The following is a 15,848-nucleotide window of genomic DNA, read 5'->3' on the forward strand; positions in this document are numbered from 1 at the left end:
TTTTGATGATATTAAATGGTCATAGGTTTAGTCACTCCCTCAAAAAAATTTTTAATAAATAAAATTAAAGAAATATATTTTAATATTACACATATTTTATCTATAGTTAAACAGAAACTCAAAAATGACATTAACGTCTCTTGGTCTTTCTGTGAGGCTTCTTCTGACTCCGTTGTTCACTTGTTTTGGGAGTGTCCCTTTGTTAAATCTTTCCTGTCTGATGTGAATTCTCTAATTGTCCAAAAGGTTTGTGTTTTTTTTTTTTTTTTTTTTGAGGCTATAGACTATATTTTAGAAAAACAATTCCTTAATTCAACTCTTTGTATAAACCTCATTTTATTTATTGGAAAGTGTTTTTTTTACACATAAATGTAAATCTACTCAATGTAAGCCAAATTTTGTATTTTTTAAACAAGAATTGAAACTGTGCCTAAAAATAATCACATTGTCTCATAATAAGAAAGCATTTAAAACTTATTAAAGACGTACTTTATTTAATATTCTACATTTATTTGTATTATTTTTTTCATGTGCCCTCTCTTATTTATTTATTGTTTCTTTTTTTCTCATTGTCTTTCTTTTGCTTTACCTTTATTATATTTCTTTAAAATTGTCACATTGCTTTTGTTGTAATATTTTATATTACACTTCCATACATCTCTTTGTATTTATATCTGTTGTAATTGCCTGTTGATACTGCAATAAAAAACCTTTAAAGTCTAGTTTAAACCATGATCCATGCCATTGGTGTTGATTTGTATATACATTTTAAACTACGCTGTAAAACCCTAATAAGTTAAGGCAACTCCAACCATTTGAGGAAACCGATTTCAACAAACCTATTGAGTTAAAAAAAAAAAAAAATCTGTATGAGAAATGTGAATTTACTCCATTTAAGTTGAAGTAATGAGGTATTTAATTGTGTGTGTGTGTGTGTGTGTGTGTGTGTGTGTGTGTGTGTGTGTGTGTGTGTGTGCGTGCGTGCGTGTGCTTGGCTGCGTGAGCGTGCATCTAGTGATGATATGAAGTGAAAAAAAAAATTATGATTTAAGTATTAGCATGTGGTGAACAGTGTCATCTACAGGCCTTTCCGATGAACTTAATCTTCCATAAAGATCCCAATGTGTAAATAATAATCATATTCAAAGTAAATACATACACACTATTCACAAAGATTTTAGTTAATTTAGTTAGTATTTTCCTTTGGCTTCAATAAGACACAATGAGAACTACTGTTATGTGTTTTAATATCTGTTGGTTTATTTGATTTCATTGTTTTACAATTGTCCCTCAAAGTAAATTCACTCAGCAACATCTAATATTCGTCTGAAAGTAAGAACCTCATGACATGTTCAAGAGTACACTGGGTTACGTTCTCTTTGACTTACAATAAAGACAGCTCCTTGTGTAATTCACTTGCTATTTAAGTTTAGAGTAACATGATTTTAAGTTTAATTCATTCATTCATTCGTTCGTTCGTTCGTTCGTTCATTCATTCATTCATTCATTCATTCATTCATTCATTCATTCATTCATTTTATTATATATAATAAATAAACAAAATTATGTAATGTCATACATTTTTAATTTTATTGTTTTGTAATACCATGTTTATTTTATTGTAAATGTTTTTAGATTTGTAAACATCTGAGTGCAGAAAATGCTACTATTACACACTAAAGACTGCAGAATACAGACACAAAAAACAAGAGAGACAGTAATTAAATGAAAATGACAAGCTTTAATTGAGTGACCCTCACCAACCCTCTGTGTCTTCAGGTGACCCTCACCAACCCTCAGTGTTTTCAGGTGTCCCTCTCCTGTCGTATTGTCCTCTGGTGACCCTCATTAACTCTCCATGCCTTGAGATGACCCTCACCAGTCCTATGTCCTCTGGTGACCCTCACCAACTCTGTGTTTTCAGGTGACCCTTACCAGTCACATTATTCTCTGGTGACCCTCACCAAACCATTTGTGCACTCAGGTGAATGTCACCAACCCCTCACAGTCCTTCAGTGACCCTCACCGGCCCTCAACGTTTTCCGGTGACCCTCATTGGTTGCTTTTGTCCATCACCGGCTCCAGAAGGCTCTTTACTCTCTTTATAGGGGCTTTATGGAAAAGGAATTAATAAGACACAAAGAAAACAGAGAACACCTTTTTAGACAGCACATTCAAGACCAATGTACTTTACAGTTTAATGTACATTTTTAAACTTCCTTTAGGTATTTTCATAATCAAAAATAAACCTTTGTCCCTTGTTTTACCAGCATACATAAAATGTTAAACGTTTTAAATCTTGCACTTTGTACCTGCCAGTGCATGAGCCGAACTTTCTCCAAAAATGTGTTAATCTTTTTTTGAGACGCCCAAGTTGTCCAACTTTTGGTGGCTTGGACCTTTAAGAAACAGACAAACAGATCACAGGCATGAGTATAATATCTAGCACTTCACAAATCATCTTTTACTATAACTGTGTGTGAACATTTGTGGGTGTGTGTGATCTGAACAGCATCAGTCTGCTGTGTGTGTTTGTGTTCAGCATCTGTACCTGTTCTCTGTGAGAGGCAGCAGCTGGACACACTCTTCAATGGTGATGTCTCCTCTCTCCTCAAACACACTGTCTGCCTCATCATATACACAAACACATTTCTGAATCTCTCACTCATGAACCAAACCAAAAAAAATAATTATTTATCATCATTTCATCAGATTCACAACATTATAAACACAAATACAAATATAAACATAAGTCTAAACTCACTGTTGTGTTGCTGACAGATGCGTGAGGGTACATGTTTGGAAGTAGATGTTTGAGGTTGTCCAGGAGATACTCTGTGAAACTGATGCACTTCTCCTGTTCCTCAAGATTTGCTGGGCCTTGAGGAACACTTAACACACAAAGTTAACAAAAATATGTCAAATTAATAATTGTACCAGACATCCGTCTTTATTTTATGCTCCATCAGACTGATCTCTGACTCTTCTCAGATCCTACAAATGGTGGATATAAAACCCTTCAGTCCTGAAGTTACTGTATGTCTCTGAAGTACACACAACATCAGTTGAATACAGATGTACACTAACTGAAAAATGATTGGTTCAAACTCTATGGACAGGTTTGTGGTGGTCATGCGGTTGACACGACCCTCTCAAGCCACTCGTTACAGGAAGTAAGCTAAATAGGACAGGATGTTAAAATGTTCCTCTGGAAGGGTGTCCATGATTTTTCTCACTGCCTGGTGAAGTTTTCTCAGTTTGAAAACTACAAGATAAAGATCTCAGGATTTTGATAGATCTATTTGGATGTGGAGCAAGTACACTAAATGTTCACTCATCAGCATCTCAACTTACTCATGAACACCTCCAGCAGCTCAGTCATGTGTGGATCAGGAATGAGGCCACCAGGAAGTGCACTGAGGAAAAGTTTCAGTGCAGAGGCTGAGGAATGAACATCCTCCGTGTTCAACTTTAGAAATCCTCCTTTATCAAAACATTTCCTCAGTTCATGGTGGTGCAGTTGTGTCCCACCAACCCTAAAAAGGCTATTGGTACTGAGGCCTAAACACAAACATGTATTTTACAGTCTCAGCATAAGTGACAAACACATGGAAACACTGTGAAACACAGCATTCACCATGCTTCTCCAGGAAGCCCACTAAGTGTGAGAGTGCTAGAGGAAGCCCCTGTCTCATCTGACTTCTTCCTCAGAAGGGACAAGGGCACACCAAACACCTTACGTTGTGTTTGCTCCTGCACAAGAAAGAGTTTTTGGAAGAAATCAGGGCAATTGTGTAGAGCAATACAGGAGAAAGTGAGTATAAATTATCTACTACAGTTTAGTAACAGAGTGAATTAAGCCTATTTCCCCAACAACAACTTACAGGAATAATGAAACAATAATGACAACACATACTGATGAGTTTATGAAGTCTTAAATAATTTTTTTTTTAAGTTCACTGTAAGCATTTGTGAATTAATAGTTATTTTTAATGTGTAAACATCGCATACTTACACACATTGATAAAACTCCCATTTTAAAATGGGGTTTTATATTCGTGATTACCAATCTGAGGGGTGTCCAAAGCTGTGAGTCAAGTGCAGAAAAGGGTCGTTAACGGAAATCCAAAACCGAGTCAAAGCCAATCGTCAAAACCAGATAAAAATCCAAAGCCGTAGTCCAAGTCTGAAAAAAAGTGTCAATAACCGAGAAACAATAACCATAATCAATCAAAAAATCGAATACATTCTAAATTCATCATCAAACCAATAATCTGTGAAGGCTGCGCATTATACAACTGCAAATACATGTATTTTAAGTTGAAGCACATTTTACAATGATGAAAGGCGTAATAGTCAAAAAATGCTTTAATAATCAATAAAAAGAGTCAATTATGGTTAGCCAAAATGTCTAAAAGCCTAAAATAGGCCCAATAATATTTAATGTAATTTTAAATGACATAATGTATAGAATTAACTTTCTCAAGAGAATTTAAAATATATAATAATAATACAATAACATATTTAAAAGAAAGTATATTAACAAAATGATTTTCCCCAAAAACACAATTATTTACTTTGAAATGACAGCACATTAGTAGCTTTTATTATTGAGATTTTTTTTATTATGTTTTAACTTTATCCAGACATAGTTTAAACAGCAAAAAATAATAAACAATTATACACACACACACACACACACACACACACACACACATATATATATATATATATGTGTGTGTGTGTGTGTGTGTATAATTGTTTATTTATTTATATATATTTATATATATATATATATATATATATATATATATATATTACATATTATATATGTATATATGCGCACAGCATGTTTGGTCCATTTTTCCAAAAAATGAGGCCATTAAAAACCACAATCAGGACACAAGATCTGTCGGCTTTTTGGATGTGGATGTGTGTCAAATCAACAAAGCTTTAGGGCTCTACACATGCAGGTTGCCAGATTCAGTTCAACCAGAGTCCTTTGCGATGAGCTTTCAATTTCCTCCTGAGGACGGATGTTTGGTGTCACTGAATTTCAAATGTTTGGTTAATGTTATAAATATAATATAATATATATATATATATATATATATATATATATATATATATATATATATATATATATATATATATATATATATATATATATATGCCTGTTTAAGTTAAAGTTTCAAAGTCAGTTAACCCACTTCAGAATTACTTAACAATTGTATCGGATGTAAGCGAAGTCATCTTTCGCTATAGTTTAATTAGAGAAAACCTGTTACAAGTAACTTTTATTCTAAATCTTGGACCTTTCTTGAAACAAAAACTACCAATAAAAACTTGTCAAGCACTAAAAGCAGACCATGTTAAATTCATTTGAATACTTTTTTTTTTTGGCTATTGTTGCTCTCCATGCATTTTCAAGTTTCTTTTCTTTTTTTTTTGTTTTTTTCCAAAAGAGGCTTGTAAAAAAAATGTGAAGCTCTACATTATTATCATTATGTTTTCTTTATTCTTCTTTATTCTAAATCTTTAGGAAATGTTTTTGGTACATCAAAAAGTGTGGTTATGATGACCAGCCAACTAGCTAATGCAGCAGAAATACTGATTTAAACTTCCCTAAAATGCAGCATTTAAATCTCCTAATTGAATAGAATATGAGGCATATAACTGCAAAAAGGTCCACATTTTGAGAAAAAAGAACCACCCCTTTCACCAGGCTGGCTACAGCCTGAGTTTGACTATGTAATTTGTTTATTTTTAATGGGATTGTAGGTTCATTCCGCTGTGGTGACACAAGTTGAGCAAGAATGTGTTTGCCTTTAGTTAGGGTTTTCATTTAGTTTATATGATGCCTGGCTACATATTACAAAGAGGGACTGACATGTATTTAAATTATGTGTTACATAGCCTACGGTGATTGGTAATTGTTAAATCATTTACGCCCAAACAATTAAGGAGCTAATTTATTGAACCAGTAATTTGCAGTGGTAACAATTTAATACTCTCTGATTGATTAACATAGTAAGTATTTGATATAAGTTCATGTTCAGCCATTAAGGCAATTATAAATCTTAAATTTTCTAACCTAAAAATGTCATAAGTCAGTGCTATGGTAAAATATCTGTTTTTGACTCCGTCTGTGCGGGCTCTTCAAGAGCACAGAGCATATTTGTCCTGCAGAGGGCAGTAAGGGAATATTCATTCCCATTTGACCTGATGAAGTCCCTTGACAACAAAACACACAGTCCGGATTCATGATTGCAACAGCCTTTATTTTTATTATGCAGCTGGAGGTGTGTCCTTAAAAAAACAGAGTAAAACAACTTTAAACCACAGTCTCATCTCAGAATTCATTCACACAGGGTCATTTTTTACCATCCCATCTCTGTTGACCTGAATGGACAAGTATCATAAACAGACCCTGCAGTCAGTCCCATCACATTAAAATTACTTCAACAAACACAAGGGCTGATTTTAAGCAGATAAACACGCAGAAGAAACATCTTGGTTGTTAAACTCATTGACCTTCATGTGGCTTACAGAAACAATTTAGTGTCTGGCACTCGCTTTAATAGGAACAGCAGAGTTCTTTCAGATGAGCCCTTCATTAGTCCAATGTAACCATTGTTTGCTCACAAAACATAAAAGCATCATGGGAAAATTGACCTATAAGAAGATTTGTGCTGAAAACTGAATGTGTTAAAGGAACTATAGTCATCTGAAAACAAAACAGACTCCTGGAAAAGCAGAGCAGAAAAGCGGTAGAAAGAAAAAAAATAAGTGAGAGAGCACAGATTTTTTTTTTTTTAAATCCACAATTCACATTTTCACACTGACTGGCTCTTTCAGACAATCACGATCATTTGAGGCATGATTTAGGAGTCGGTCCTGGTGCAGGGTCAAAGGCGGCTTTCACTCTATCCCCTGAACTTTGGAGATACACAGCCTTTTAGACCTCAGAAAAGCCATGGCAGTTTCCACACCACAATCAAAGTGAGGAGGATTGAGGCACCAGTGGGGTTTTCGTCCAGACCAAATCAGTTCTTGTTTTAATAGCAAATCAGCAAAGTGCATGGGTTGTGGCCCAGTCCATCAGCTTGATCTGGCTTCAGAACAGTGGAGTTTGCTTTCGCAGTCACATGATACAGCACTTGTTCTTGAAAATGTGCGGGTGCTTGTAGCGCAGTCTCTGTTTGGGCCGATATTTCTCTAGATACGTCAGCTGCTTGCTGTTTATTGCACCTCTGCGCTTCCTGCCAAAGCAAAGAACAAACAAAAACAATTAACAAAGAATATGTAGATTTTCTATTTCATTACATTACATTTTTTTTTTCATCAGAAAGGCTTTGTGATGTCAATAAATAAATAAATAAATACAAATCTGATATAAATTCTCAAAAACTTTTAAAAGAGGGATCCAACAAATTTTCAGCCATCAAAAATGGCATTTTTGGTTTTTGGCCAAAAAGAAATATGGTTGAAAATATGAACCAAAAAGGCTGTGCTGCACCACACTGTTCAGTAGTGCTCAGCATGTAGGTCTCACGCTTCCTACAGGTATGAATCAGCTTTTACATCAGATGCGGAAAGAACTGCGCTATGAAACCCATTTACTTCAATAGCTTGCACAGCGCAAAGATGATTTGATACAGGGCAAACTAAAGTAAAAGAGCAGCGATTGCACAGTAAACTAGATTGCACATGTGCTTTGCTCAAAGTATTCTGTTGTGTGGATACTCGGCTCATGTAAACATGCAGTGCTCAGCATAAATGAGTACACCCTACTTTAAAAAGGAATATTTTTATCTGTTTCTCAGAATAAAATGTAATATATTTTGGTGTATATGTGTGTGTGTGTGTGTGTGTGTATACACACACACACACACACACACACACACACACACACACACACACACACACACACACAAAAGTCAGAATTTTAGCCCCCCTGTATTATTAGCGCCACTGTTTATTTTTTCCCACAATTTCTGTTTAATGGAGGGAAGATTGTTTCATCACATTTCTAAGCATAATAGTTTTAAAACCCTATTTCTAATAACTGATTTATTTTATCTTTTCCGTAATGACAGTAAATAATATTTTACTTGATATTTTCAAGACACTTCTATACAGCTTAAAGTGACATTTAAAGACTGTACTAGGTTAATTAGGTTAACTAGGCAGGTTAGGGTAATTAGGCAAGTTATTGTATAACAATGGTTTGTTCTGTACACTATTGAAAAAAAAATTAGCTTAAAGAGGCTAATAATTTTGTCCCAAAAATGTCTTTAAAATTTTTTTTAAACTTATTTTATTCTTGCCGAAATAAAACAAATAAGACTTTCTCCAAAAGAAAAAATATTATCAGACATACTGTGAAAATTTCCTTGCTCTGTTAGACATTATTTGGGAAATATTTAAAAAAGGAAAAAACTCAAAAGGGGGCTAATAATTCTGACTTCAACTGTGTGTGTGTGTGTGTGTGTGTGTGTGTGTGTGTGTGTGTGTGTGTGTGTGTGTGTGTGTGTGTGTGTGTGTGTGTGTGTATATATATATATATATATATATATATATATATATATATATATATATATATATATATATATATATATATAAAATACTTTTTCTCAGTAACATACATTTGGGTGTACTAGTTTTTGGACCATTATTGTAAGTTATTTTTTTGTTAGATAAGCTCCAGATTTGGCTTCAGTACTGATTAATCTAATATATATGCACAAATATAATATAGTGTAGCTTCCTACTAAAAATATAAATTTAAAAGATAGATTTATGAGGGGTGTACTTATATATGCTGAGCACTGTACAGTATATATATGTGTATGATTTACACAAAGCAAACTCCACCAAAATGTGCTGTTTAAAATAGTGCTACTGTCAGGGCAACACAGGTAAAATGACGCATCTCAACTCATTCATTACTAATAAAATATGGTTATTTTGTTGGCTTGTGTTTTTACTTTTTCATCGTAATTCAAGTTACTGAGATTAATTGTTACATAATTATTTTTAATAAAACAGTATAATTACTATTTAAATAAAGTATTTTCAGTTTAATTATTTCATCCAAGTGTATCTAGAAGAGTTTTGGTTTAGATCCAAAATTGAAAATGTCAGTGTATTCCTAACATAAATCGATTTTTGTTTTTCAATATAATTTACCTGTAGACAAATACTGTACATCAGAGCAGCAAAGGAACATGGATGAACCCAAAGAAAGAGTGGGACGTGTTCGATGACTAATTAAAAAATGTGTAAGAGATGCCTTTCTGCGGCAGACACAACAAAAGCGTCACACAGAAAGAGACACCTCAGCATGTGAGAGCTTATTTCACATTACTTTTAAGGCTTATTGCAGCTGGAATGGTCAAATTCACGCTCTAAATTCCCATTTTGTAAACCGTCAGTAAAGTCTAAAGTGAAAGCAATTCAGACACATTATCTAAGTTCTTGAAGCACGAGCATCCCAATAACACACTGTTTATGACATTAATAGTAATCAAATAATAATAATAAAAAACAATTACTGCTCTTGGCTGAATAGGATTGAAAGCTTTTTTAATATATGTAGCATTTATATGATGTTTACACAGGAGGGCTGTTGAATGCTTGATTCTGATTGGTTGATGAACATTAAAAGGTGTGCAATTATTTTTAAATAAACACACACCTAAAGAGGGCTGTGTATCTGTCTGCAGACTGCGAGATGGGGGCGTAACAACGGGTGTAACTTGTAGCAATTAGACAAATTAGAGGCATAACTTGCAGTTATCGAGATCCCATTGAACCTTGCGAGATGTCACAACGAGATGTTGTTGGCAAGATGGCGGACAACAGAGAACATTATCACCAAATGATTTCCTGATTTTTATCCACAACCAATTATTTTGATTTATTATTATATTGATTTATTTAGCAACTCCACCAAGCAACCTGCTCACTTCTTCATCTGTTTTGTCATGACAGCCTACTCTGTGTCACCCCCTGTGGTTGCAAGTACAATGGTGTGCGCGTCCACAACTGTATGTTAAAAACTGTGATATTTGGGTTTAGCTTTTGGGAAGGTGTAGACATTAATAACTATGATGGTTAGGTTTAGGGTTGGGAAGGTGTAGACGTTAATAATGTTGATGGTTGGGTTTAAGTTTGGGTTAGGTGTAGACATTAATAACTGTGATGGTTGGGTTTAGGGTTAGGGTAGGTGTAGACGTTAATAAAAATGATGGTTGGGTTTAGGTTTGGGGTAGATATGGACAATAACTATGATGGTTGGGTTTAGGTTTGGGTAAGGTGTAGACGTTAATAAAGATGATGGTTGGGTTTAGGTTTGGGTAAGGTGTAGACGTTAATAAAGATGATGGTTGGGTTTAGGTATGGGGAGGTGTAGACGTTAATGACTTTGATAATTGGGTTTAGGGTAGGGGAAGGTATAGACATTAATTACACTGATAGTTGGGTTTAGGGTTGTGGTAAGTATAGACGTTAATAACTGTTATGGTTGGGTTTAGGGTTGGGGAAGGTGTAGATGTTAATAACATTGATGGTTAGGTTTAGGGTTGTGGTAGGTATAGACGTTAATAACGGATATGGTTGGGTTTAGGTTTGGGGAAGGTATCGACGGTAATAACTGTGATGGTTGGGTTTAGGTGTGGAGTAGGTTTGGATGTTAATTACTGATGTACAGTGCCATTGTGCCGACAACATAGTTTTGACATGTGGGTCTCCATAACTTCAAGTTATGCCTCTTAACATATTACAAGTTATGCCCCTTTATGTTCCGCCCCTGTCTTGCAGTCCGCAGACAGACCCTACTCGGCAGGTCTTGATCATTACACTTCCATATTACTACACCAAACAATTTCAGCGATTTCTAATAACACAGCCAAAAATTTACAAAAATCTAAACAAAACTTAGAACAAATATATTGCCTGTTTATTTATGATTTAGAATTGCATTATAGAACCTTGATCTTTTAAACAACGTTTAACCTTGAAAAATAAAAAAACCTGACTTTATTAACATTTTGAATAGTTTAAAGTGATTTATTGTCTGGGTTGGTGTTGTATATTACAGTACAAAAACCTTGTCATAAACTGTCAGTACATTTTCTGTTATTTTACAGATTTATCTCTCTCTATATTATTTCTTATTAATTATATTATTTCAATCTACTAAAATGACAATGAAGTAGAGTTGATGTTTAAACATGAAAAGCTGACAGAGTAGATATCAATGTTCCACAGTGCAACTCACAAACGTAAATAAATCAAAAACACTTGTGATGCACAAAATACAAAAACTGTTAATGGACAGATATTTTTTACATTATAGTCATCACATGACAGCAGCTGCTGTCGGAAATGTTAACAATGAACATTAATAGAAACTAAATGATCATGTTTAGTAAATGGCTTCGAATTTAAGTCTATACTCACTAAATCTAATCAGGACATCTAAATCGATACCCAGCCTTAAATGTCACGTTTCATTCCAGCCCACACTGGACTGAAAATAGCACTGAAAATGCAAGGGAACAGTAACTGAGAGGGTTGGAGCTTGACAAAGGGTCAACTGCAAAACTTGTGCGCTCTGAAAGCTTTAAGCTTAGCCTTGCTATCAAAATGCACTCTGCTAAGCATAGCGGCAGAGAACCAGCATTTAAGATCCACTCGTATGAATACGGCAGCTGACGTCAAGAGCTTGAGGCCTGTCGTCCTTAAAAGAAGTCAAGAGAGAGAGATGTACGTACTGTCTGATGAACTGGATGGCATCTTCATACTTCATCCCACTTTCAATCAAGGCCACAGCCACGAGTACTGGAGCTCTGCAAAACAACAACACATACGGTATAATGAGAGAACTGCAATACAAACCCAAACACACTTCTGTATGTGTGTGACAAGTACAAACCTAATCTAGCAAAGTAGTGCTTTCTTTGGTATTTTTTGTGATCACTTATTTGATAAGAAACAAAATTGTAGTTTGCATTTAATACATTTTTTCTATATTTTGAAATGTTTGTGTAGCGACTTTCCAATTGTCGCTATTGTTGGTAGAGCAAGCAAGTTTTTTAAGCGTAAAAGTCAAAGTCCGTAGGCAAAATAGATGCAAATAAAAACGTCTCTATTTCCCAATCAACAGAAATCCTTAATCAATTTTCCTTACTTTATAATGCACACTTCTCTGTTACCTTAAGTTGTTACGTTGAGTTATGGTCAAAAACTGTGTGCTTCCTACCATTGCTCTCTTCCTCCATGCAGTGAAGCCACAGTTTTATAGTCTGATACAGACAACTTGTGGCCAATCACCAATATAAAATGTATGGCTCCTACAGTTTGCTTGGACACTTGAATCTACTGAACTTCAAGAACGGACTACATTTATTTTCGATCTATGACTTGAATTAGCTGTTTTTGTTCATTTTATTACGGTTTAATTACTTTCTAAAAAGTAAACACTCAAATATGAGGTTTAATCCAGCGTTTCCACTCAAGTCAAAGAGTACAAAATAGTTACTTTCTGATTACCTGAAATATAAATAAATATCTAAATATCAAAAGTAACAACAAAATTTTTGCTGCGGTAGGAGAAGCTGCGTCAATCTTTTCTTTATTTAATAAATTGCATCTCAGAAGACAATGTCGACATGCAATTATGCAATTAACTGATGGTGGCGCGAGACATGGAACACAGATGCTCTTGATTCTGAAGGTATAATAACACTAATACTGAAACGGTTAAAGGATTTTAGAATAACCAAAACAACATTTCAGATGTTTTAGCCTGCTGGTTTGTCATTTACACACATTTTTATCACATAATGTCTTATAACAAAATCACATGACCTTTTTTAATGCACACACCGGAGTTTGTTTGGTAAAAGTGTTTCAATCAACCGTTGTTGTATGTGCATATCCAAAATGCAAAAAATAGGTGGATGGAAACATAGCTAATGACATCAATTGTAAAAAAAAAAAAAAAAAAAAAAAAAAAAAAGCTACTAGTTTGCAACATTCTTAAACATCTTCTTTAGTATTCAACAGAAGATAAAGTGTGGATAAACGATGACAGTGATTATTTTGGTGAACTATCATTATCATAATGCTAACTCTGCAAATTTTTGATAACAACTGTATTTGGAAGCCCATTAGCCTTTCTTGTAGTGTCAAATCCAGCACTTTACCCTTATTAGTAGTGAATGCTTAAATTTGTGAATGTAATAGTGGTGTTTTGAATCACAATGTTTTTTTTAGTCACGGATTGGACCATTTTTCGGATCAGCCAAAAAAGGGAGGAGACAAATGTAATTTGCTTTCCATTTATTACAAAAACTATACTGCAAGACACTTTTGGTTTTAACAAACATAACTTAGAACCTGTAGTTTTATTAAAAATAAAATAAAGAAATAATCAGCTGAATAAAAATAAATTGTAAAATATTAAGTACTGTAAAAACATTCACTGCTAGCACATGTGTTACTGATAACGCTAAATGTAAAAATCTAACATTATCATTTGTACAACCCATATTTATTGTACAAATGATAATGTTAGATTTTTACATTTAGCGTTATCAGTAACACATGTGCTAGCAGTGAATATTTTAGTCTCATTTTAAATAAATGATTTAGTTATTCACTCATAAAACTTCATCTTTCATTGCTAGATGTGTCATTTTTCAAGAATTATTCAGTGGCATATTTTTGATGGCTGATTGTTGCCACCTATTGATGCAACCTAAATTTAAGCATCGTTAATTGTGATGTGATGTGATTTTAATCTTTACCATAAACATCAGTGGTTATATCTAAACTATAAACTGTTATCCAAATACTTGTGTTATTTGACTGTTTTAACTTCATAACTAACTCAAAAGACTAAACACTCAATCTCTTCCTTGATTTTTGCCTTTTTCAAACACAAATTTCAATGCAGCGAACTGAAAGATTAATAAACATATGCAAATCAGCAACATTTATGATTTATGTTGCGTGGGTGTTGAGATCCTAATCTTTTCACGATTAATCAGGCAGCTTACACTGAATGCATTGATGCAGGCTAAACAAGTAGTGACAGAAAACACCTTTAATAACCCACCACATCCGAATAACCTACCACAACTTCTTCCATTATCACTGTACTTTACAGGAAAGCCTAAATGCTTTCAAACATGTGATTTGAATGACGCGAGAAGTGATCTCTCTGCAATCGTTACAATTATAGGATTAATCTACCAGTAAAAAATTTATTAATCTGCGAGTCACTCATGTTCCAAATCGTGGGTTGTGATCCCTACAAATCACAGATCAACCGTGATACGTTACACCCCTAGAATGTACCAAGCCTAACAGACACACACAAACAAACAACTTCATTTACTTATTAGAGCAGTTCAATTATTCCTTGATCTTTGATAAAAAAAATACTAGCTCTAAAGTACAAGTTAGATGCAGCATTGCCCGATTCTCTTTCATACAGTAAAAAAAATAAATTAAAATGATGACACACACACACACACACACACACACACACACACACACACACACACACACACACACACGTATATATGGTCTTTCACAATCATCTAATAAAAGTGATTGGTGAAATATTACTTTTAGTGTTGTCCCTAGGTGTAAAAAGAGTCACTAAAAGTCTCTGCATATGATTAGGGTCCCATTTAATGTCTTTGGGATCTGAAATCCCATCTGATACAAAAGTAACAGCATAGCTCTCTTTAACAAGTTACAAACTGGGATATTATTCATATCTGCAGAGACAGCAACGCAATTTTTAATCCTCGAACCTCAATGCTTCACTTTTAAACAAACACTGTACAGTGAATTCAGCTAAATCTTATGAAATAAGCCCAACTCTAAACAGTGTAGCCATCTGAATTAGATGAAAATAAACGAGTCAGGCCAAAAAAACACTGGCACTCTTTCAAGAGTCGAGGCCGATTCCCTTTGGAAGTGCATGAAGTGCGTCAGAGACTGGGTTTTACCACCCAAAAGACGAGAGCAGCGAGGCCAGTCTACCTCCTCCTCCTCTGAACGTCACTCGCTGTTTTATAGCCATCGTTTGGGGTGTTTTGTTTCGCTGTACGTGCGCCAACAGAGACCATAAATACATCATCTGAAGGAGCTCCTTAAGAGACACATACTGTTCCATATTTATGACTGCAAGAGTACATAATGTTGTGCAATATTGCTTTTGAGAACTAAATCCTTATTTTTGTCCTGATCCTTGTTCTTGCTATGAATCAGCACCCACTGATTTTCTACAGATCAAAAAATGGTCGATTTGCATCTGTCACAAAGTTGGAATGGAATAGGAGTACAGAGGCCCTGCTTACATCTGGTATTAAGATGTATTTTGTGTCGATCGGATCATAAATGGACAACACTAGGTACAGGTGTAAACAAGGTGTGAAATGTTTAAACTTGTTACAAAATCAAACCACTTCCAGAGGTCGTCGAAAACGCATTTGACTGCATTGCAACAATAGTGAGAATGCACATGCAGTTGAGTGTGTTCAAACAGCCGATAAACACTGCCTGCTTTCACCTGCTGAGCACATTCATAAACAGAGGGGCTGATATAAAGGGGCAATAGATATTCAATCAGAAAAAAACAATGTTGTCTCTTCACATCCCAGTTGTAATGATTAAAGTGCATGATCTAAACCTATTTATTTGTATTCATATTCTGGGTAAGACATAGGACTAATAAATGTTAATCCAATTAAAATTTGTCAGTAAAAACAAATGCTCAATCAAAACTTTAATATTCTGAATGAATATTGGAATGAATATACTTT

General features: G+C 34.4%; 1 protein-coding gene across 2 annotated transcripts in view; it reads right to left on the reverse strand.

Moving 5' to 3' along the window:
• Positions 1-6,260: 6,260 nt before the first annotated feature.
• ptp4a3a (protein tyrosine phosphatase 4A3a) overlaps positions 6,261-15,848 on the reverse strand; it is a 60,303-nt gene continuing 50,715 nt past the window's right edge. Inside the window, exons 5-6 of one of the 2 annotated variants that reach the window (XM_005170023.2) lie at positions 11,781-11,855; positions 6,261-7,262 (exon numbers count right to left, since the gene is read on the reverse strand). In XM_005170023.2, coding sequence (XP_005170080.1) covers positions 7,145-7,262; positions 11,781-11,855 — 193 coding nt within the window. In that variant the 3' untranslated portion in view covers positions 6,261-7,144. 2 annotated transcript variants of the gene reach the window in all.

Source organism: Danio rerio, chromosome 19 (genome assembly GCF_049306965.1).
Source record: "Danio rerio strain Tuebingen ecotype United States chromosome 19, GRCz12tu, whole genome shotgun sequence".
Lineage (NCBI taxonomy): Eukaryota > Metazoa > Chordata > Actinopteri > Cypriniformes > Danionidae > Danio > Danio rerio.